The sequence below is a fragment of the Metopolophium dirhodum genome, chromosome 6 (assembly GCF_019925205.1).
Source record: "Metopolophium dirhodum isolate CAU chromosome 6, ASM1992520v1, whole genome shotgun sequence".
Taxonomy (NCBI): domain Eukaryota; kingdom Metazoa; phylum Arthropoda; class Insecta; order Hemiptera; family Aphididae; genus Metopolophium; species Metopolophium dirhodum.
The window spans coordinates 1,886,964-1,912,199 of record NC_083565.1 but is presented as its reverse complement, the minus strand read 5'-3'; the positions used below and the strand labels follow the sequence as shown (position 1 = coordinate 1,912,199).

The 25,236-nt window shown below is 32.0% G+C and overlaps 4 protein-coding genes across 4 annotated transcripts; 3 read left to right on the top strand and 1 right to left on the bottom strand.

Annotated features, from left to right (window-relative positions):
* Positions 1 to 314: 314 nt before the first annotated feature.
* On the top strand, positions 315 to 4,795 carry LOC132946613 (uncharacterized). The gene is made up of 4 exons (XM_061016663.1): positions 315 to 766; positions 987 to 1,079; positions 2,243 to 4,697; positions 4,768 to 4,795. Exons 1-4 carry the CDS (start codon positions 409 to 411, stop codon positions 4,793 to 4,795), a joined length of 2,934 nt encoding a protein of 977 aa, XP_060872646.1. The 5' UTR covers positions 315 to 408.
* Positions 4,718 to 6,327, top strand: LOC132947485 (uncharacterized). The gene is made up of 3 exons (XM_061017791.1): positions 4,718 to 5,200; positions 5,272 to 5,376; positions 5,450 to 6,327. Exons 1-3 carry the CDS (start codon positions 4,804 to 4,806, stop codon positions 5,941 to 5,943), a joined length of 996 nt encoding a protein of 331 aa, XP_060873774.1. The 5' UTR covers positions 4,718 to 4,803; the 3' UTR covers positions 5,944 to 6,327.
* Positions 6,328 to 7,812: 1,485 nt separating this feature from the next.
* LOC132946612 (uncharacterized) lies at positions 7,813 to 13,837 on the bottom strand. Its single transcript, XM_061016662.1, has 5 exons — positions 13,386 to 13,837; positions 13,073 to 13,165; positions 8,949 to 11,909; positions 8,773 to 8,877; positions 7,813 to 8,700 (listed from the first exon to the last, which is right to left on the bottom strand). Exons 1-5 carry the CDS (start codon positions 13,741 to 13,743, stop codon positions 8,207 to 8,209), a joined length of 4,011 nt encoding a protein of 1,336 aa, XP_060872645.1. The 5' UTR covers positions 13,744 to 13,837; the 3' UTR covers positions 7,813 to 8,206.
* A 6,769-nt stretch (positions 13,838 to 20,606) lies between these two features.
* LOC132947149 (enhancer of split mgamma protein-like) lies at positions 20,607 to 22,637 on the top strand. Its single transcript, XM_061017356.1, has 2 exons — positions 20,607 to 21,000; positions 21,596 to 22,637. Exons 1-2 carry the CDS (start codon positions 20,941 to 20,943, stop codon positions 22,235 to 22,237), a joined length of 702 nt encoding a protein of 233 aa, XP_060873339.1. The 5' UTR covers positions 20,607 to 20,940; the 3' UTR covers positions 22,238 to 22,637.
* Positions 22,638 to 25,236: the final 2,599 nt, after the last annotated feature.

Here is a 25,236-nt window from a genome sequence, read left to right as displayed (position 1 = left end):
GAAAAAATGACTCGCTAAAGCATACGTTATACATCGGAATATATCACACACACACACACACACACACACACACGGAAACTCACACATAGTCACAATTATAAATATTGAAACATTCCAATCCAACAGAGTACCATCCTAAATTATATTTTACACCCCGCCACCCGTCCTCACGCCCTAACAATATCATCCGACTACAGACCTGTACAAGCCTGTAGTGACACGTCCGAGTATTGTCGATGAATTTCAGGCAGAAAGTAGTGCACACAGAGCAAAATTAAATCAGTCTGTTAACTACAGTTCAAGAAGTTCAAGTGTCAAGTCGTGTTATTTCAGAGTTCTTATGTGTTTTTAAAGTGTATACAAATATTTTACAAGTTTTATAAAAATCAAATTATTTATTTTACTTTAATGAACACCATAGTTCATTTTTTCACCACTAGTTCCGATATTAGCGCATACGTTAATATTCGCTTAGATAAAACTATTTCACACTGTTATTTAAAGTACAATATATTTTTCTATAATTCATTACCCATCTATTCGTTGAAGGTAAAGTCTTGTTTCGCGAGTTCGACTAGTGTTCTTCAGTTTTCATCAGACGTAATCATGTTCCCCTGTAGTATATGTGGTAAAACCTTTACTCGAATCAGTAGTTTACACAGACATGCCAAGTCACATGATGTTTCCAAAAAGATTTCATGCAATATATGCTCAGAAATATTCACGCGAAAAGATAACCTCATCAGACATACCAAGGATAAACACCGTAAGTATTTTTTAACTATTTACAGATTTATTAGATAAAAAATACATATATATATATATAATCAAGGCTACGTATATCATGTTTAATTATTTAATACAAGATATTATATACATTATACTACCTAAAGGCAATATATAATAATAAAGGTGTTAAATGAAATGTAATTTATTCAATGAATCATTTTTTTTAAGGATCTAATTAATAATAATACTATTTTCAGCTTCAAATATTGTAGTTCAACAACAACCAACCATAACCAAGCAAGAAATTCAAGATTTTTTTACACCAGCTGAACACATTTACGATTATAATGGTAAATATATTATTCATAACTTTATATGTACATATATATATATAACTTACTTAGGTAATTATAGTTAATATATTAGGTACTTATTTTATAAAAAATAGAACACTTCATGTAGAAATATTACTTTATCGATGAATTAAAATAAATATTGATTTATACCTTTCAAAATATTTAAAATAAAAAATGCTATTAGTTTTTTTTTCTTCAAAATCGCATAAAACAATACCCGTAAAAATATAAGCATCTTAGTGAAAGTATATAAAAACATACGGAAACATCATAATTTCTTAACAAAAATAGGAAAAAATATTCTAAGTTGTATAAAATCATGGAAAACATAAAATAATTTAGATACATTCCTGATAAATCCTATAATTATCATAGTTAAACCCGTTAAGATCATAATATGTATATATACATTAAAAATGTTCGTAAAATTGTTCAATAATTTTGATAAATTCATGTAATAATATATTAATTGAAAATATTTCCATACGATTATTGTCGTAACGCTATTAAAAACATATATAAATAATTTTTAATTTTTATATATATTTTTAAGTATAAACAGAAATTTTAATAAATATATTTGACCATATTATACAATATACATATATAACAATACAATATGAATATCTTATTTTTCTATGAAAAACATATTATACATATTTAATATAATACCAATAAAAACATAAATAGGCATACTATTTATCTAAAGATCTTAATAAATTATTACGAACGCTAGCGTATATACATCGTACTGTTACTATTGTTTCATGCTACACAAAAGAACGTTGTATATTATTACTATAACTGAGAGCTCTATATCATATTTGTTTTTGCTTTTACATATATAATATATATATATATATATATATATATATACCTACATTACATATACATGTGTGTAATACTAGAGCTTGATACCTACCTCATTTTATTGATGCATATTTTTAAAAATCGTATTTTCTATACGATAAACACATCACTAAAATTTTTTTAAATTCTTAATTTTTCTTCAGGTACCTACTTTTACTAAAAAACGTTTATATTTATAACAACAATTTATCTTTTCTATCTCATTAAAATTTTTTATAGATTTTCAAGCTGTAACATGCATTTCTATAATGTTTAGCAATACAATAGTAAAATTATTTTTTTTTCAGTTCAATCTCGCAATGGTCATAAGCGCTCATATCATACGGAAAATTCGAATGAAGCAGCAAATGCTAAAAAGACACGCATGAGAATCGTCAAGACACGAGGGTTCATTAAGACAGGCACATCGTTGTCGAATAAAATCAATTGGTATTACGTGAAAAATACAGATAACTTGACCAACTACAGAACATTTTTAGAATCAACAAAAAAAGACTTAATAGAACTACTCAAGTCACTATCAGCAAAACAACCAATTAAATATAATCTTAAATTAGAAGCAACATATGAACGCCCGAACGTAGAAAATTCAGCAGAGAATAGAGCATTTAAGACCTCAGCTAAGGAAATGTTTATAGATACAGATATTGAAGCTAAAATTAATCAAGATTTTGTCAACCTTTTGCTTGAAGAAGAAATGTATACTTCTAAAGGAAGTGGATTTACACTACAATCAATAGATGGTTTACTGTTAGGAGTATATAGTTATTTCCCTATGGGTGGTTCGTCTTATATTACACTTCCAGAGGACATAAAAAATAAAAAAGCAATTATCAATCCCCAAAACTCAGACCAACAGTGCTTCAAGTGGGCAATCATAGCGAGACACGTTTCGGGTAATGCCAAAAATCAAGTGGCTGAAAATTATACATCGCTCGAGGACAAATATAATTTTTCTGGTTTAACATTCCCAACACCTGTGAGGGAAATAAAAACATTTGAAAAAAATAATCCGAAAATATCAGTCAACGTTTATGGATTAAAAAAAGAAAAGAATAAGAAACATATTGTTTATCCACTTAAGGTTGCGGATGAAGAAAAAAAATATCATTTTGATCTCTTACTAATTACTGATGGTAATAAAAGCCACTACACCTACATTTCTAACCTTTCGAGGCTTGTGAGATCACAAAAAACATTACACGCCGAAAATGTTGTATTTTGCAAACGATGTTTTACCAGTTTTGACAATATACATACAAAATATAAGTTAAAAGGTCAGGCGGGACTTGAACAACACAAGTTGATATGTGGAGCACATAAGCCAATTCTGCCTAAGATGCCTGAGCCCGGTACATTGTTAGAGTTCGATGGGTGGAGTAACACTGAAAGACATCCGTTCGCGATATATGCCGATTTCGAGGCACTCCTTGTTAAATGCGAAGAAAAAAAAGGCAAAAAAACAGCAGCTTTTCAAAAGCACGAGCCAATGAGCTATGGAGTTTTCGTAAAGGCTTCAGAAAACGTCCCCATTGAGTTGCTTGAGAAATATGACATACCAACATCACCTATTATTTATCGTGGAAGCGAGTCACATCAGGATGTAGCCAAGCGTTTCGTTAATGAAGTAACAGAGATCGCGAGAAGAGTTCAAGATTTACTTAAAACAAATAAACCCATCATAATGACAGAAAAAGAGCAAATAGCACATGTCTCGAAAAGTACATGCAATCTATGTGAATGTAATTTTTCTATCAAAAACCAAAAGGTGGCAGATCACTGCCATCTATCAGGGACATTTAGGCAAACTTTATGCAATACTTGCAACCTGAAACTCCAAAAACCTAACTTTATACCGTGCTTTCTACACAATTTGTCTAATTACGATGCACATTTCATCGTAACCGAACTCGGAAATGACACTAAATCAATCTCAGTAATTCCAAACAGTGAAGAAAAATACATTTCATTTTCAAAACACGTTACCAACAACTTTTCAATTCGATTCATAGACTCTTGTCGATTCATGGCATCAAAGTTATCAACACTCGCAGAAAATTTATTAACACCAGGGTTCAAGAAGTTCAGAGAAACCGCAAAAGCATTCGCACCCAGAGATATGAATCTCGTCACACGTAAGGGTGTATACCCTTACGAGTTTACCGATAGTTGGGACAAGTTAGAAGAAACGATTTTGCCTCGGAAAGAAGATTTTTATAGCACATTAACGGAAGAACATATAGACGATGAGGAATACGAACACGCAGTCACAGTATGGAACCATTTCAAATGCAAAACCCTAGGAGAATATAGCGATTTGTATCTAAAAATTGACGTGCTGCTGTTGGCTGACGTGTTTGAAAATTTCAGAGACATGTGCATTTCTACATACAATTTAGACCCTGTTTACTACTTTACAGCTCCAGGTTTTAGTTTTGACTGTATGTTGAAATATACCAAAGTCAAACTAGAATTACTCTCTGATTTTGACACCCACTTATTTTTCGAAAATTCAATCCGCGGCGGCCTCACACAAGCAAGTATGAGGTACGCTAAAGCTAATAATGAAAAAACCCAAGATTATGACCCAACAAAGTCAAAATCGTGGATAGTTTACCAAGATTGTAACAATTTGTACGGGTGGGCAATGTCACAGCACATGCCATACGGTGACTTTAAATGGGTGGAGCCTAAGTTAGATGGATTAGATGCTTTGACGCCGACGTCAGATATAGGCAGAGTGTATGAGGTAGACATATCATACCCTAATGAACTCCATGACTTACACAACGATCTTCCATTTTTACCTGAGAACAAAATTCCTCCTGGTTCAAAAGTGAAAAAACTTATGGCGACACTTCATTCAAAAAAAAATTACGTAATCCATTATCGAAACCTGCAGCAAGCCATAGCAAATGGTTTAATTGTAGAAAAAGTACACAGAGTTTTAGAGTTCAAACAATCGGATTGGCTTGCAAAATACATTAAATTAAATACCGAAATGAGGAAGAACGCAAAGAATGAATTCGAAAAGGATTTCTTCAAACTCTTAAACAATGCAGTTTTTGGGAAAACTATGGAATCTTTACGGAAACGTTTTAAGATGGAACTAGTTTCATGTCCACAAAGATTACAAAAACTAATCAACAAGCAAACATTTAAACATTGTACGACATACAGTGAAAATCTTGCTGCTGTCTCATTGGAAAACAAAATTATCATGTTTAACAAGCCAATATATATAGGTAACAATTTATTTTACTTGCATAAAAAAATGTCATATTTTAGTATTTATAATTTTTAATTATTTGTATAGGTTTCGCAGTATTAGATATCAGTAAAACCATGATGTACGATTACCATTTTAATGTAATGAAGGCGCATTATGGTGATAATATCAACCTCATGTATACAGATACAGGTAAATTATTATTATTATTCAATTTTTCTATTACAAACATTATATTTATTTTTTTTTATTAATTTATTTCTAGATTCACTGATATATCACATTAAGACTGACGATTTTTACAAAGATTTGAAGTGCAATTCAAACTTACTTGACCGGATGGATACTTCAGATTTACCGATAGACCATCCATGCTACATTTCCGAACGAAAGAAAATTCCAGGATTGTTCTCCGATGAGGGAAAGGGACAGCTAATTACCCAGTTTATCGCGCTTCGAGCAAAGTCATACGCTTACATTTTGAACGACAAGGAGAAAATTAAGGCAAAAGGCGTACGAGGGCACGTAGTTAAAAATCACATGACTTTCAATGATCATTTCGATTGCCTTTTCGCCGATGACGAAAAAGAGAACTCTAAACTGTATACTAGGGAAAATGTATCCATCAGATCATTCAACCATAAGATACGAACAATCAAATCCAAAAAATTATGCTTCAACCGACAAGATGATAAGCGGATAGCAAAGACCGATAGAATACATACCTACGCTCATGGACATTTTAAACTCGATTGTTAATTGTATTTAAAAAAAAAAAAAAAAACTATAAACATACATATATATTTGTAAATTATATTTAATTTTATAAATGTTTAGGTTAATTTAATTTTTATTTTGTGAAATATCTCTGTAGATATTAATTAGTTTATTATTTTTGTAAAATAGCTGTGTAGATATTATTGTGTTTTGTTTTTTATTTTGTAAAATATCTCTATATATATATTAAATTGTTTTTTTTTTTGTAATAAAGTCACTTATCATAATTCAAATCTTTTTATTATTTTTGATATATTATTTCCTTTTCTCGCATGTATAATTCTTTACATCTGAACATACATTGTAAAGGTACATGTATGCTAGAACAATATAAGTATACTATCATGGCTTCATATTATTTAATGCTAAATGTTGGTGTTTGTATCAACATTAACTCACCATGGAATGCTGAGATGTGTCTTGTTCATAGTTACAGCTATAGATTTGTTAAAAATAAAACAGCCTGAGTTAATTGAATATAAGTTTTATAGTATGATTCGATAGTAAAAATAATATTAATGAAAACACGGGTACTTAAATTTCATAAATTCATTAAAAATATGTAAAAATATCATAATTATTTTAATAAAAACATCTATAATCAACAATAATTTTGTCAAATTTGCATGAAAATATCTTAAATTCATTGACAAATAACAAATATTAGCTATATTGTTATCAAATGTACATAAATAATTTGACTTGATTAAATATATTTATAAATATGTAAAATAATCTGCTCTAATACAAATATTTTAAACATAGCTAACAAAATTCGAAATATAAGCAAAAATAAATATCTCGCCAACAAAACCAGTCTAATGTGCACAGTTAAAATTGTTTTTTATTTAAATTTATAAAGTCATTTAGAATCATCGATAGATAATATATGCAATATAACTGAGTATGGCGAATTCACACGGTTTTTGTTTATCTCGAGCTACATTAAAGATCATACAATACATCAACACAACCACTCACAAACGTGCACGACTATATCCCCCCCCCCCTCACCATCCACCTGGATTAAGTTAGTTTTATGTAGGTTAGGTTAAGTTAGTTTCCCGTAGGTTCAAAAAAAAAAAGAAAGGTTACTTCATCTTCACCATGTGAAGATGTAGTCATGATGGATCATGACCTTTCTTTTTTTTTTGAACCTACGGGAAACTAACTTAACCTAACCTACATAAAACTAACTTAATCCAGGTGGATGGTGAGGGGGGGGGGGATATAGTCGTGCACGTTTGTGAGTGGTTGTGTTGATGTATTGTATGATCTTTAATGTAGCTCGAGATAAACAAAAACCGTGTGAATTCGCCATACTCAGTTATATTGCATATATTATCTATCGATGATTCTAAATGACTTTATAAATTTAAATAAAAAACAATTTTAACTGTGCACATTAGACTGGTTTTGTTGGCGAGATATTTATTTTTGCTTATATTTCGAATTTTGTTAGCTATGTTTAAAATATTTGTATTAGAGCAGATTATTTTACATATTTATAAATATATTTAATCAAGTCAAATTATTTATGTACATTTGATAACAATATAGCTAATATTTGTTATTTGTCAATGAATTTAAGATATTTTCATGCAAATTTGACAAAATTATTGTTGATTATAGATGTTTTTATTAAAATAATTATGATATTTTTACATATTTTTAATGAATTTATGAAATTTAAGTACCCGTGTTTTCATTAATATTATTTTTACTATCGAATCATACTATAAAACTTATATTCAATTAACTCAGGCTGTTTTATTTTTAACAAATCTATAGCTGTAACTATGAACAAGACACATCTCAGCATTCCATGGTGAGTTAATGTTGATACAAACACCAACATTTAGCATTAAATAATATGAAGCCATGATAGTATACTTATATTGTTCTAGCATACATGTACCTTTACAATGTATGTTCAGATGTAAAGAATTATACATGCGAGAAAAGGAAATAATATATCAAAAATAATAAAAAGATTTGAATTATGATAAGTGACTTTATTACAAAAAAAAAAACAATTTAATATATATATAGAGATATTTTACAAAATAAAAAACAAAACACAATAATATCTACACAGCTATTTTACAAAAATAATAAACTAATTAATATCTACAGAGATATTTCACAAAATAAAAATTAAATTAACCTAAACATTTATAAAATTAAATATAATTTACAAATATATATGTATGTTTATAGTTTTTTTTTTTTTTTTTAAATACAATTAACAATCGAGTTTAAAATGTCCATGAGCGTAGGTATGTATTCTATCGGTCTTTGCTATCCGCTTATCATCTTGTCGGTTGAAGCATAATTTTTTGGATTTGATTGTTCGTATCTTATGGTTGAATGATCTGATGGATACATTTTCCCTAGTATACAGTTTAGAGTTCTCTTTTTCGTCATCGGCGAAAAGGCAATCGAAATGATCATTGAAAGTCATGTGATTTTTAACTACGTGCCCTCGTACGCCTTTTGCCTTAATTTTCTCCTTGTCGTTCAAAATGTAAGCGTATGACTTTGCTCGAAGCGCGATAAACTGGGTAATTAGCTGTCCCTTTCCCTCATCGGAGAACAATCCTGGAATTTTCTTTCGTTCGGAAATGTAGCATGGATGGTCTATCGGTAAATCTGAAGTATCCATCCGGTCAAGTAAGTTTGAATTGCACTTCAAATCTTTGTAAAAATCGTCAGTCTTAATGTGATATATCAGTGAATCTAGAAATAAATTAATAAAAAAAATAAATATAATGTTTGTAATAGAAAAATTGAATAATAATAATAATTTACCTGTATCTGTATACATGAGGTTGATATTATCACCATAATGCGCCTTCATTACATTAAAATGGTAATCGTACATCATGGTTTTACTGATATCTAATACTGCGAAACCTATACAAATAATTAAAAATTATAAATACTAAAATATGACATTTTTTTATGCAAGTAAAATAAATTGTTACCTATATATATTGGCTTGTTAAACATGATAATTTTGTTTTCCAATGAGACAGCAGCAAGATTTTCACTGTATGTCGTACAATGTTTAAATGTTTGCTTGTTGATTAGTTTTTGTAATCTTTGTGGACATGAAACTAGTTCCATCTTAAAACGTTTCCGTAAAGATTCCATAGTTTTCCCAAAAACTGCATTGTTTAAGAGTTTGAAGAAATCCTTTTCGAATTCATTCTTTGCGTTCTTCCTCATTTCGGTATTTAATTTAATGTATTTTGCAAGCCAATCCGATTGTTTGAACTCTAAAACTCTGTGTACTTTTTCTACAATTAAACCATTTGCTATGGCTTGCTGCAGGTTTCGATAATGGATTACGTAATTTTTTTTTGAATGAAGTGTCGCCATAAGTTTTTTCACTTTTGAACCAGGAGGAATTTTGTTCTCAGGTAAAAATGGAAGATCGTTGTGTAAGTCATGGAGTTCATTAGGGTATGATATGTCTACCTCATACACTCTGCCTATATCTGACGTCGGCGTCAAAGCATCTAATCCATCTAACTTAGGCTCCACCCATTTAAAGTCACCGTATGGCATGTGCTGTGACATTGCCCACCCGTACAAATTGTTACAATCTTGGTAAACTATCCACGATTTTGACTTTGTTGGGTCATAATCTTGGGTTTTTTCATTATTAGCTTTAGCGTACCTCATACTTGCTTGTGTGAGGCCGCCGCGGATTGAATTTTCGAAAAATAAGTGGGTGTCAAAATCAGAGAGTAATTCTAGTTTGACTTTGGTATATTTCAACATACAGTCAAAACTAAAACCTGGAGCTGTAAAGTAGTAAACAGGGTCTAAATTGTATGTAGAAATGCACATGTCTCTGAAATTTTCAAACACGTCAGCCAACAGCAGCACGTCAATTTTTAGATACAAATCGCTATATTCTCCTAGGGTTTTGCATTTGAAATGGTTCCATACTGTGACTGCGTGTTCGTATTCCTCATCGTCTATATGTTCTTCCGTTAATGTGCTATAAAAATCTTCTTTCCGAGGCAAAATCGTTTCTTCTAACTTGTCCCAACTATCGGTAAACTCGTAAGGGTATACACCCTTACGTGTGACGAGATTCATATCTCTGGGTGCGAATGCTTTTGCGGTTTCTCTGAACTTCTTGAACCCTGGTGTTAATAAATTTTCTGCGAGTGTTGATAACTTTGATGCCATGAATCGACAAGAGTCTATGAAGAATCGAATTGAAAAGTTGTTGGTAACGTGTTTTGAAAATGAAATGTATTTTTCTTCACTGTTTGGAATTACTGAGATTGATTTAGTGTCATTTCCGAGTTCGGTTACGATGAAATGTGCATCGTAATTAGACAAATTGTGTAGAAAGCACGGTATAAAGTTAGGTTTTTGGAGTTTCAGGTTGCAAGTATTGCATAAAGTTTGCCTAAATGTCCCTGATAGATGGCAGTGATCTGCCACCTTTTGGTTTTTGATAGAAAAATTACATTCACATAGATTGCATGTACTTTTCGAGACATGTGCTATTTGCTCTTTTTCTGTCATTATGATGGGTTTATTTGTTTTAAGTAAATCTTGAACTCTTCTCGCGATCTCTGTTACTTCATTAACGAAACGCTTGGCTACATCCTGATGTGACTCGCTTCCACGATAAATAATAGGTGATGTTGGTATGTCATATTTCTCAAGCAACTCAATGGGGACGTTTTCTGAAGCCTTTACGAAAACTCCATAGCTCATTGGCTCGTGCTTTTGAAAAGCTGCTGTTTTTTTGCCTTTTTTTTCTTCGCATTTAACAAGGAGTGCCTCGAAATCGGCATATATCGCGAACGGATGTCTTTCAGTGTTACTCCACCCATCGAACTCTAACAATGTACCGGGCTCAGGCATCTTAGGCAGAATTGGCTTATGTGCTCCACATATCAACTTGTGTTGTTCAAGTCCCGCCTGACCTTTTAACTTATATTTTGTATGTATATTGTCAAAACTGGTAAAACATCGTTTGCAAAATACAACATTTTCGGCGTGTAATGTTTTTTGTGATCTCACAAGCCTCGAAAGGTTAGAAATGTAGGTGTAGTGGCTTTTATTACCATCAGTAATTAGTAAGAGATCAAAATGATATTTTTTTTCTTCATCCGCAACCTTAAGTGGATAAACAATATGTTTCTTATTCTTTTCTTTTTTTAATCCATAAACGTTGACTGATATTTTCGGATTATTTTTTTCAAATGTTTTTATTTCCCTCACAGGTGTTGGGAATGTTAAACCAGAAAAATTATATTTGTCCTCGAGCGATGTATAATTTTCAGCCACTTGATTTTTGGCATTACCCGAAACGTGTCTCGCTATGATTGCCCACTTGAAGCACTGTTGGTCTGAGTTTTGGGGATTGATAATTGCTTTTTTATTTTTTATGTCCTCTGGAAGTGTAATATAAGACGAACCACCCATAGGGAAATAACTATATACTCCTAACAGTAAACCATCTATTGATTGTAGTGTAAATCCACTTCCTTTAGAAGTATACATTTCTTCTTCAAGCAAAAGGTTGACAAAATCTTGATTAATTTTAGCTTCAATATCTGTATCTATAAACATTTCCTTAGCTGAGGTCTTAAATGCTCTATTCTCTGCTGAATTTTCTACGTTCGGGCGTTCATATGTTGCTTCTAATTTAAGATTATATTTAATTGGTTGTTTTGCTGATAGTGACTTGAGTAGTTCTATTAAGTCTTTTTTTGTTGATTCTAAAAATGTTCTGTAGTTGGTCAAGTTATCTGTATTTTTCACGTAATACCAATTGATTTTATTCGACAACGATGTGCCTGTCTTAATGAACCCTCGTGTCTTGACGATTCTCATGCGTGTCTTTTTAGCATTTGCTGCTTCATTCGAATTTTCCGTATGATATGAGCGCTTATGACCATTGCGAGATTGAACTGAAAAAAAAATAATTTTACTATTGTATTGCTAAACATTATAGAAATGCATGTTACAGCTTGAAAATCTATAAAAAATTTTAATGAGATAGAAAAGATAAATTGTTGTTATAAATATAAACGTTTTTTAGTAAAAGTAGGTACCTGAAGAAAAATTAAGAATTTAAAAAAATTTTAGTGATGTGTTTATCGTATAGAAAATACGATTTTTAAAAATATGCATCAATAAAATGAGGTAGGTATCAAGCTCTAGTATTACACACATGTATATGTAATGTAGGTATATATATATATATATATATATATATATTATATATGTAAAAGCAAAAACAAATATGATATAGAGCTCTCAGTTATAGTAATAATATACAACGTTCTTTTGTGTAGCATGAAACAATAGTAACAGTACGATGTATATACGCTAGCGTTCGTAATAATTTATTAAGATCTTTAGATAAATAGTATGCCTATTTATGTTTTTATTGGTATTATATTAAATATGTATAATATGTTTTTCATAGAAAAATAAGATATTCATATTGTATTGTTATATATGTATATTGTATAATATGGTCAAATATATTTATTAAAATTTCTGTTTATACTTAAAAATATATATAAAAATTAAAAATTATTTATATATGTTTTTAATAGCGTTACGACAATAATCGTATGGAAATATTTTCAATTAATATATTATTACATGAATTTATCAAAATTATTGAACAATTTTACGAACATTTTTAATGTATATATACATATTATGATCTTAACGGGTTTAACTATGATAATTATAGGATTTATCAGGAATGTATCTAAATTATTTTATGTTTTCCATGATTTTATACAACTTAGAATATTTTTTCCTATTTTTGTTAAGAAATTATGATGTTTCCGTATGTTTTTATATACTTTCACTAAGATGCTTATATTTTTACGGGTATTGTTTTATGCGATTTTGAAGAAAAAAAAACTAATAGCATTTTTTATTTTAAATATTTTGAAAGGTATAAATCAATATTTATTTTAATTCATCGATAAAGTAATATTTCTACATGAAGTGTTCTATTTTTTATAAAATAAGTACCTAATATATTAACTATAATTACCTAAGTAAGTTATATATATATATGTACATATAAAGTTATGAATAATATATTTACCATTATAATCGTAAATGTGTTCAGCTGGTGTAAAAAAATCTTGAATTTCTTGCTTGGTTATGGTTGGTTGTTGTTGAACTACAATATTTGAAGCTGAAAATAGTATTATTATTAATTAGATCCTTAAAAAAAATGATTCATTGAATAAATTACATTTCATTTAACACCTTTATTATTATATATTGCCTTTAGGTAGTATAATGTATATAATATCTTGTATTAAATAATTAAACATGATATACGTAGCCTTGATTATATATATATATATGTATTTTTTATCTAATAAATCTGTAAATAGTTAAAAAATACTTACGGTGTTTATCCTTGGTATGTCTGATGAGGTTATCTTTTCGCGTGAATATTTCTGAGCATATATTGCATGAAATCTTTTTGGAAACATCATGTGACTTGGCATGTCTGTGTAAACTACTGATTCGAGTAAAGGTTTTACCACATATACTACAGGGGAACATGATTACGTCTGATGAAAACTGAAGAACACTAGTCGAACTCGCGAAACAAGACTTTACCTTCAACGAATAGATGGGTAATGAATTATAGAAAAATATATTGTACTTTAAATAACAGTGTGAAATAGTTTTATCTAAGCGAATATTAACGTATGCGCTAATATCGGAACTAGTGGTGAAAAAATGAACTATGGTGTTCATTAAAGTAAAATAAATAATTTGATTTTTATAAAACTTGTAAAATATTTGTATACACTTTAAAAACACATAAGAACTCTGAAATAACACGACTTGACACTTGAACTTCTTGAACTGTAGTTAACAGACTGATTTAATTTTGCTCTGTGTGCACTACTTTCTGCCTGAAATTCATCGACAATACTCGGACGTGTCACTACAGGCTTGTACAGGTCTGTAGTCGGATGATATTGTTAGGGCGTGAGGACGGGTGGCGGGGTGTAAAATATAATTTAGGATGGTACTCTGTTGGATTGGAATGTTTCAATATTTATAATTGTGACTATGTGTGAGTTTCCGTGTGTGTGTGTGTGTGTGTGTGTGTGTGATATATTCCGATGTATAACGTATGCTTTAGCGAGTCATTTTTTCCGAATGTGATTATAATCTGAAAATTGTAGGTATAATATTTTTGGATATTATGTATGATGATCTCATATTATATGAGTATGTTTGTTCGTATGTATGTATGTATATGTATGTATGTATGTATGTATGTATGTATGTATGTATGTATGTATGTGTGTTGTATGTATGTATGTGTGTGTATGTATAGGTATGTATGTGTGTTGTGTGTATGTATGTGTATGTATGATACAAATGTAGGTACATCAGAATATTTTATATATATATTTTTTTTTTTAAAGGGGCTGTCTTGTATTTGAAGGGGAAGGGGTAAAATATATGTCGGATAAGTGTTCGATATAGTCGATACAAATGTACATCAGAATATTATACATACTTTTTTTTAAGGGGAGGTAATGTATTTGAAGGGGAAGGGGTAAAATATAATATGTCAGACAAGTGTTCGATATAGTCGATACAAATGTACATCAGAATATTATACATACTTTTTTTAAGGGGAGGTAATGTATTTGAAGGGGAAGGGGTAAAATATATGTCAGACAAGTGTTCGATATAGTCGATACAAATGTACATCAGAATATTATACATACTTTTTTTAAGGGGAGGTAATGTATTTGAAGGGGAAGGGGTAAAATATATGTCAGACAAGTGTTCGATATAGTCGATACAAATGTACATCAGAATATTATACATACTTTTTTTAAGGGGAGGTAATGTATTTGAAGGGGAAGGGGTAAAATATATGTCGGTCACGTGTCGGATCGGGTAGTATGTGACGAGTGTATGTGTGTTGCGGGTTGCCTATATCGAGTAATTAATACAAGTTTGGGAGGTGCGTGTACTTCGAATTGCCTATACAGAGGTGCCTATGCTTTTACATGTAAAATTTAAGGGGGAGGTGCTCCAGAACCTACATAAATATACTACTATAATATAGGTGCAGTGCGTCATGTCAATATTTGTATTATGGTTTATTAACCCTTTTTTTTCGTACAGGTATTTTCTATTGTTTCTTGTGACAATATAATATATAGTTGCCTGTTGTAGCCGTAAACGCTATGCATTATTATACTATACAAATTACCTACCATAGTACGAGAACCATGATCATGATTAGAGACCGTATTTATTTTATATGCGTTTAAAAGTAAGATGTTCATAAAAATAACCTTTTATATGGAAAAATATTCTTTTTCATAAAAATGTATTAAATACTGAAAAAACAAATAAAAGCAGCAGCTTATAACAATAATTATAAGATAGTTAAATTAAACCTAATCTTTTTTTTTAAAAACCGTTAGATTATACCGACCGACTCGTTTCGATAACTCAAATGTCGAGGGGTATAAAAATAAATCTGACTTGTGCATTTTTTCGACGAGTAGTAGTCATATTATGATATAGGCACATAGCACATATTGAGTTGTACTGCGGTCTGCAGCGTTCAGTGCGTATATATTATTATATAATATATACATTTTCAAGGGACATGAGAAAAACATGTCAGTTATCGAGACGCGACGGTTACATTATAATATACTGTACCATATATATATATATATATATATATGCATAACAATATTAATACGTTGTACGTATAAAACAATTTATACAATAAACGACACAACGGCATGTCACTGAATAATAGACGACGTATCTCGCATGTGTGCGGTGGTGACAAAGTGTAATAAAAATTAAAATATATATAGAGTAGCACGCTTATTATTAAACTCTTTTTTGTACTCGCTTTTTTCTTTCCATTCTGAAGAGAGGCGCGAACGTATACGGAAAAGAAAAGACACAGAAAAAAACGTGGTTAACATCCCCGTCGCCGTCGTCGCGCTCGGAGGGTTTGGTGTGAGAAATTTTTCCTCGAAAAATATAAGGTATGCGACGTATTATAATATATCATACGATGTACTGCACGTGTGCGAGAGACGCGTATCTGTGCAGCAGTATATATAATATTATAAATTATGTGTATATTACGTGTTGTATATATACTATACATATATATGGTTTATGTTATATACACACACACACACACACACACACACCGCAACTCACTCGTATATTATATTATTATACATAATATGTATACCTAATAGCCAATAGGACGTATATGGCCGCCGTACCCTTCAACGTGCAACACGTGCTCGTTTTTCGAAAATGATATTATGCGGCACATTAGGGGTCGACGTCGGTGGTTTTACTCGCTTTATTTTATTATTTTTTTTTTCCCGGGGAGGTTTTGACGGCCGAAAAAATATATTTTAATATATACACGAGTAGGTAATATAATAACCGTCGCCCCGTTAAACGCGTATACCTATATATCACTATACTTACTACATAATATATTATTATTATATATTATATTTGGTTTTTATTTTTCCGGCGGCACCGGCTGCTGTCCCACGTCACTCGTCGGGTCGCCGTGCATTACAACACCATATTATTATTATTATGAATACCTAATATAATATACACTGCGCAGTGTGCATATGTGTGATGTGTCGACTCGTTAATAATTGAATTTACGAGTGTCGTCCCGTCGACCGCATTGGCACTTGGCAGACCATATACTCGATGTGGTGTGGTGTATATACTTATAATTTATAAATACATATTATGGCACGCCGGTACCGCATATAACCTCCGTAAACAAATCGAAAAAATATTATTACAATACCTATATAATATGTTATACGAATTCGATGTGCACTCTGCACGCGTGACATCGACATTATTATTATTATCATTATAATTGTTATTATTCAGTATTATCATTACGTAATAATTATCGTGTGTCGTGTACATAGTGCACGCGAGCGCGATGTAGGCACACACAAACTTCTCCTCAAGCCACAACCACAATATACTTGAGATACTTATTATATAACAATACAATATATTACGCTACTACCGTATTTTGTATGAACCCGTGTCGGATATTTAAATTTGTTTTCGATTACAAGTTTTTCGCATAATTTTGATTTATTTCAAGACATCCGTTACCGCTTTGAACACACGGCGAGATAGTTGAATATTTTCAACTATATATTTGGTGGTAGCGTGTTAACCGAATTTGGTTACAAATAAAATTGGCCAGTTCAACGGGGACCACACGCGGTCTACACGGAGTATAAATTATAATGGTACCTCTATATAATATTATAATATATTATAATATATCTCAGTCCTTAAATAATTATAATATATTATACTCTCCAATTATATACGTATAATGGTAGGATCACTAGCCGCCGCCACGGTTCCACTGCCCGCCTACCGCATTTATTCGCATTTGTTCGATCGACACTCGAATGAGAACACTTTCAACTCGAACGGCAAACACCTCGTCGGATTTAAAATTTTGTTTGTTTGTTTTAACGCTTCTCGACATCATAATCGCCTCTCGTCCGCATAAGCGTCGATAATCGCGTCGGCTTATAATATACCGCACCCCCGCGGCCGACTCGACTCTTTCGTCACATATTATTTTCAGGACACCATACATAATATGATTCTATAATATTATACTCTTATCACTGAAGTGTCGGGATACTGATTTTGAATGAGAATTTCTGCTCGAGATATTTTTTGCGTTTCTCGATTTTAATTTGACATAATTTCGGCATCATTATTATCACAACGGCCACGGGACAGGCACAAAATACAAAAACGTGACTGCAGTACACTACCTTAACATTATATATAATATCCATGCCACCCCATTATCAATTTATCTTAATTCTTATCGGAATCAAAATCACTCAGCGTAGGTGCCCTTAGCAAACAATGTAAATAATATGTAAAAATCGGTTATTAAATATTGCAAGTATCAACAATAGTCTAAGCAATTAATTTTTTATTGTACAAAAAACATTTTAACTATAGGTGGCCTATTATAATAAATATTATAATATACCGTCCCGACGTCCCGTATAAGTGTATAACCTTACAGTATAATAATATGATATTATTATAAAGGGCTAGGTTAGGCATATAATATTATAATAATGACATTTAGATTGATGCAATAATGTATGGGCGCCGAGAAGGACTTAGATCGGGTCTAATATCGTAAATAATATACTTGCAATATGATATAGTTATGGTCATTATCTGTTTGAAAACATTTCACTTGCACTCATATATTATAAATTAACATTATGATATAGTCATATTGTCGTGCCGTTGTGTCGACGAAGATAATGACGATAATGTGTTTCCGTTTAAAACGTCTTAATAGTACCTAATAATTATTATTACTAAATTATAAACGCGATTGGCAAAACCGTACAACGTACATTAAAACAATTATCGCGATACGCTGATCGACTTTTGCCTTCGTCTACGTTTTTTTCTCTTCTCACTTACTATACTAACCTTGTGAAAATTGGTTTTTTTTTTCGCTCCACCGGGTAATTAATTATTTTTTTTATCTATTTAATCGGTTTCTCAATTCACGCGCCGAGAAAACAAACCTATTATGCCGACGACGTGCACGCATTTAATACACATATAGGGCGTATATTATTATTATTATCGATCGTTTAAACTCGACGATGCGTAGAAAACGAAAACGAGCCAATTTGTCGGCCAGCCACGGAGCCTGCGAACCACTCTACATACGTTGGACATGAGTTGGTAGTTATATAATTTAATAGGTACCCATCACACCACACATCGTCGAAAAAAACGCACCACGCCGACAATCTCGTGTTCCGATAAAGACGTGTATGCCGTATGAACGTACGGTAATAATAATTAATAAAAAATATTGGATTTATCGACACCGAGCGGATTCATTCACGAAAACCGTAAAAAAAAATCAAAAATGCCTACCATACAACAACAACAACAACAACAACAACAATATTAATAATAATAATAATTGTTCTTAGATTAATCATAATTATGAGTTGTGTAACGGCGTAATAGTAGTAGCGGAAAAAAATCGAGAGTATCAGCTATATAGAATATATTATTAAAATATTATAATCGCTATAATTATTGTTATACGATAACGAACAATCCAAGTATTATGTTATTGTTATAATAATAACATTACTTACCATGCTTTTCTGAAAAATCATTGTCGTCACCGTTATTACACCGTCATTATAAAAACAATTACCGCGGTATATTGTTACCATACAGTAATATAGTATGATATTATTATTGTTCTAATGTAATAGCAAGTATAGTGTGTAGTGTGTACCCACTACAATAGCATAATGTATAATTGTTGTCGTCGTCGTCATCGTATATTATATTATACATTATAATATCGTAACGCGCCTATGCAATATTAGTATGTACAACGGGTAGGTGTAGTTAGGTGTTAAAATAATAATAATAATAATAATAATAATATCATACGAATTACCGCACGTGTTTTATACGACAAAAATTATAGTATTATAATAATTATTTTTATAGGTTTACCTCTATAAATTCTTAACGACGATCGATGACGTACCTACGCACTCGCAGTTGAGTTGAAGTAATTACCGGGGGCATATGCTGGGTGTATTATGCTGGTTAATATAAAATTTATATAAAATTTAACAATGGAAAAAATTCAATCTATGTCTACGATTAAAATAAATTGTTCTGCGTTGCTTTTGTATTTGTATTTGATTTTGCAATATATTGTATATTAATTATAGTAAGATATGTTTTCAATTATTATTGTTATAATATCGTTATAGTGTTCCACATTTAAGTGTTGAAGAATTAAATGAATCATGTACCTACAATCTACATATTATAATTTCACTGAAATTTATCGAGTTATTACCGCACGGTCGTCCAGGAAATTTGATGAAAATGTTGATTTCCGTATCCCTCCCGCGGTGTTGGGATGATCAACCAACACCACTCAAGACATTACTATACCTAGTGATGATATAATATTATGAGAAAAAATGATTAAAAACGCGACACCTATAATAACGATAATATTATTAATATACCAAACAATAATGTAATAAATAAACGATTAGTAAATCGTTTATCATAATAATTATTTAAGTATTAAGTCGCAGGTAACGCATAGCTAATATTATTATTATTATTATTATTATTTACCGGCGAACGCGCGCGGTAGGTCTTGGACAAAAAGGAGTGGCGGCGGCGGTAGTCGTGCGGTCGGCCAGAAGGAATGGTAGTGGCGGCGGCAGTGGTGTCCGTCGCACGTGCACACGTACCTGTACGTCCCTATTCCGCGCGCGCGAGTGTGCGTGTGTGTGTGTACCAGCGCGCGCGCAAACGCGTGTAAACTCGTGTGTGCGTGTGCGTGAGTACATTACAATATACACGCGCGCGCGCACACGCACACACACACGCGCGCGCGCCCGCCGCGTAATAATATAATACGGTTGAAAAATGCCTATGGCCTGGCAGCTGGCCGGCTGCATCGTCATCCGTGTCCGCCGCCGCCGCCGCGTGTGTGGGAACGTCGCGCTGTCCCGAGTTCCCACGGGCCGCGCGCCTATAAAACGCCCCACCCGGCGCCCAGCACACCGCATTCCGACACCGTCCGCCGGCACGCACACGTCTCTCGCGCTCTGTCGCTGCGTACCGCTCTTTGCTACTGCTGCTCCTGCACTCGTCGTCGTCAACGATAATAATTTTTATATTTTATTATTGTGACTATTATTTTTTTAAATTTAAATTGTTCGTGTTACGATCAGTGCGATTTCGTTTTGGATCTACAACAGTGGTTCATTACAATAATACACTATATTATTATACTCTACGTCCGCAAACACGCAAACAGTCGTCATGTCTTCTGTCGCCACTGAAATGCAACAACCCGTCTCCAGGACTTACCAGTACAGAAAGGTAATTACGATTTTCCTATATTATACCGCTGTTTATTGTTATATATCGCTCCGCTGCGAAGATCAAATTTCAATTTTTTTTTTATTTTTACTCGCTTCTCCTCGCCGCCGGAGATTTGAACGTTTTAAATTCAGAACAAATTGACATTTTTTTACACCTTAACGTGTTTTTTAAAAAAAATTCTAACGCTTCAGTTTATAAACAATTATTATAAGTAAAAAATAATCGTATGTGTCCGGTCTTGTTTTATTTTTTAATTTCAAAAAAACATCAGCGCAATCATCGAATGCAATATATAATAATAACCAAAAAAAAAAACTACTAACATTTATTTTATTAGCTAAGAACGGGTCTATGCGCGCAAATATTAATAATAAAAAAAATAGCTTAAATTATTTGAAATAACCGTCGTTAACGAGAAACCGTGTAGTGCCGACCGCGGCGGCGCACGTGTATAGGCAACACAACGTGCGGACGGGCACTCCGTTAAACTGACGGTCGTCGCCCCCAAAAAAAATTTTGTTAATATATAATATCTTAACACTTTTTAAACGAACATTTTAACTAACGGCATTTTTTAATTTTTTTTAATCAGGTCATGAAACCCATGTTGGAACGCAAACGCCGTGCCCGCATCAACCGGTGCCTGGATGAACTTAAAGAATTGATGGTGGTCGCCCTGCAATCCGAGGGCGAGAACGTCAGCAAACTGGAAAAGGCCGATATACTCGAGCTGACTGTCCGTCATCTGCACAAGCTACGCCGGCAACAGCGGCTTTCCGGCAACCCGGTGACCGAGATGGACCGGTTCCGCGCAGGTTACACGCGCTGCGCCTCCGAAGTGTCCCGGTGCCTGGCCGCCACGCCCGGCTTGGACGTCACTCTGGGCGCCAACCTCATGACCCACCTGGGCCACAGGCTCAACTCGATCCAACCAACCGGGCCGGCAACGGCCGCGGCCACATCACCGGCCACGCCATTGTCGCTCAACACCGACACATCCTCGTCCTCGTCGTCGGCGTCCTCCTCGTCATCATCCTCGGCGTCGTCGTCCTGTTCGTCGCCACCACCACCCCAGTCGCCTACCGGCAGCACCACCTCGTCGTATCCGATGCCACTGACGCCAAACTCAATGATCAGCACCGGATGCAGCGTGGACGGCACTTCCACCGGACTCCTGCAAGTCGTTGACATGTCCCTGAAAAACGACAACGCCTCAGTATGGAGGCCTTGGTAAAACGGCCGCCGTGTAACTCACACCACCCACCCACACGCACACGGGCGCGCGATATTACCAATTATTTTATACATTACGATAGAATTATTTGTCTCGATTTGAATTTTTTTTTTTTTGTTATTGTCTACAATTTATATTGTATCGTTTTTCTTGTTATGTTATACATTCTCTGGAAAAATCAACCAAACGCCTGTATAACAGGACGCGGACGCAAACGGGTTTTATCGAACTTTTTACGCTTATATGAACTAAAAGATTTTGACATACGTAATATAATATTATATTATTAAATATTATTGTCTATGTATAGTTTTTGATAAATTATTATAAGGCATTTTTTTATTCGCACGCGTTCATATATATAATTACTATATTTAAATATATTTATAAACATGTTTAATTTTTTTTTTAATTTTTTAAAAATATGACCCTGTGATATACCATCGTTTAGATATAGACTATAATATATTATTATATTATGACGACTATATAAAAAAAAAAAACAAAACAAAAAATGGTATAATAATTAATATAATTTGTTCTCATATAATATAATATAATATTGTAATCGGTAGTCCTCCTACCTCATCATATTATCATTGTATGTGTATTATAGTATATTGTATGCTATTATTTATTATTTTGATTTGTGACAAAATACTGTGTACCAACACGCATTCATAATATTACAATGTGCGTATATGGTTATTTTTTTTATATAGACTGTGATATAATGATATAATATGTTTTAGTAAATACTATGATTATTTACCCATAACACCTGTTTGTTTTAATTTGAAAAACGTCGTATCCATTCCTATTCACCATACCTTAATAAATATAATGATTTATGTAGCAATAGGTGAGTTTATCGAGGTGGTTAAGTATATTATTATAGGCACTGCACTCGATTATGGTATACTATAATATAAGATATAGTAGATATAAGGTAGAGAAAACCAATGGCTCTGTTTTGGAATATACTAAGTATGAAAATAGATACTTACAACTTACACATTTTTGGGTATGAATTTGTAAAATAAAGTGTCATCTACAGCTGCAGTACTCGCCAGCGCTTGTATATGACGGGTAAAATAATTGGCGAAATCGACCAGATCAATTTATTACAATAATAGTATTATTTTTTCTTTCTCGTCGTCTGCACTGTGTGTAAATTAGAAATAATATTCCATTAAAATGTATATAACATATAGACATAGAACAATATAATTCTATTATATGAATCAATATTGATGTGCTGACTGCTGGCGGCGGCCGCTAATTCGATTCGGAATAATTTTAATCCGTTTATACGATTCCACCGCCGTCGTTATTGTGTACTTACATTATTTCACTATACAATTCATCGTATAGTACCTTAGTAGTTAGTACCTATGAGCACATAAATATTGAATCGAAATTATTTGCGAATTACGAAGATTTTTAATGACGGCTATGATTATATATTATTGTAGCTGACGTGTGTTCGTTATTCAGACTTCTCGTATCTACAGTCAATTAAAATAAAACCGAAGAATAATTAAAACATAAAATAACAAGTACGATAACTTATAATAACAACTGTCAATAATCCGATAGCGAAATTGTAGTTTGCAATTTATTTAAATAATTTTAAAACATGTAAGCCAAAAACACGATAATATTATTGTTTTCTCGAGTCGATTCATTAAATTTATTAATGTAAAAAGACATGCGATAAAGACGTCATATCTATAATAAATTATTTATCTACCGCCGAGAAGGCATTTCAGAGACAGAAAAAATAATAGCGTTTACGAATTTTGTTGAGCGTATAATATATTATGTGGATATTAATATTATTGTAAACAAAACAAAAAAATTAAAATATAATAAGAAAAAGGTCTTACTCGTACCTAATTGTTAAATAATTATATTGTAAGCGCATTTTATACAAATAAAATAAAATAATAATATTACTTAACTTTATATATGAACGGTACGTATAATATTTTTTAAATAAAACGAAATGATATTTTGTTTTTAAGAAAGTGTGTTGCGCATAAATAAAATCCTGCGTTGGTGTAATACATATAGTACATATAAGCTCACACATATTATTCTGACACATTTAATATTTATAGGACATAGCTGTCTGCGATTGCAAATTTTTGTAATCCACCGCCATTGCTCGCGGGTACAATCGATGGCCATTTTACGGTCAATATAATATTATATGCAAAACGCAATATATTATATTATGATATTATTAGATCCGCGCCGACTGCTGTAAAGTAATCACAGGAAAAAATGCTTACAGACGTCAAAAAAATATTGCGTTCAAACAAAACAATCAAAAAAACAACATACGAAATTATAAGCTCTATGTATTCAAGTAGATACAAATAGATTCTTTTAGAGGTACCTAAACACTAATTCTCTCGAAAAGTATTAAAGTTTTAGGGAATATTTTTTATAAGTGCTTGATGAATAATAAAGCACTCATTTTAAAATCAGAATTATCAAAAATAATCGAATTTTTTATTCTAACTATCTAATGTATTATTGTTCTCGTTGTTATAGTTATTAGTTTTTTCTATAATGGGAAACATTTTAAATTTCATATTGCTATTTTTCTGAGAATTCCAACTTGGTTTAAGTTTTAATAAGAGGAGTGGAGTTGTGCAACGGATCCAGCAAAATGATTTCCCACTATACCTACTCCACTAATCTAAACTTAAAATACGTGTAGCTTATAAGTTACATTCATAGGTGTGACTAATTTACGCGTTTTTATGCATTCAAATTTTCAGGAAAATGTTCTACTTACAGGAATATGATATTAAAAATTATAAGCCATGAAAAATAATAAAATTTATTATATTTTTTACAACGATTTTGTTTTGTCAAGACTTCAAACTATCGGTAGGTATGTAAAAAAGTTAAAACCTATACCACCACAACCTATTTTCAGTACCTAGCTCTATAAGGGTGTTTATCAAACGCACAAACACAAATTA

Bases quoted from the DNA above. Each gene is read 5' to 3' on its own strand.
- LOC132947149 (XM_061017356.1), top strand. From the start codon at position 20,941: ATGTCTTCTGTCGCCACTGAAATGCAACAACCCGTCTCCAGGACTTAC. The intron at 21,001-21,595 runs GTAATTACGATT...TTTTTTAATCAG, and splicing joins GGACTTACCAGTACAGAAAG to GTCATGAAACCCATGTTGGA.
- LOC132947485 (XM_061017791.1), top strand. From the start codon at position 4,804: ATGGCGACACTTCATTCAAAAAAAAATTACGTAATCCATTATCGAAAC. The intron at 5,201-5,271 runs GTAACAATTTAT...TTATTTGTATAG, and splicing joins TAACAAGCCAATATATATAG to GTTTCGCAGTATTAGATATC. The intron at 5,377-5,449 runs GTAAATTATTAT...ATTTATTTCTAG, and splicing joins CCTCATGTATACAGATACAG to ATTCACTGATATATCACATT.
- LOC132946613 (XM_061016663.1), top strand. From the start codon at position 409: ATGAACACCATAGTTCATTTTTTCACCACTAGTTCCGATATTAGCGCA. The intron at 1,080-2,242 runs GTAAATATATTA...TTTTTTTTTCAG, and splicing joins ACACATTTACGATTATAATG to TTCAATCTCGCAATGGTCAT. The intron at 4,698-4,767 runs GTATGAGGTAGA...TTTTTACCTGAG, and splicing joins ACGTCAGATATAGGCAGAGT to AACAAAATTCCTCCTGGTTC.
- LOC132946612 (XM_061016662.1), bottom strand. From the start codon at position 13,743: ATGAACACCATAGTTCATTTTTTCACCACTAGTTCCGATATTAGCGCA. The intron at 13,166-13,385 runs GTAAGTATTTTT...TACTATTTTCAG, and splicing joins ACATACCAAGGATAAACACC to CTTCAAATATTGTAGTTCAA. The intron at 11,910-13,072 runs GTAAATATATTA...TTTTTTTTTCAG, and splicing joins ACACATTTACGATTATAATG to TTCAATCTCGCAATGGTCAT.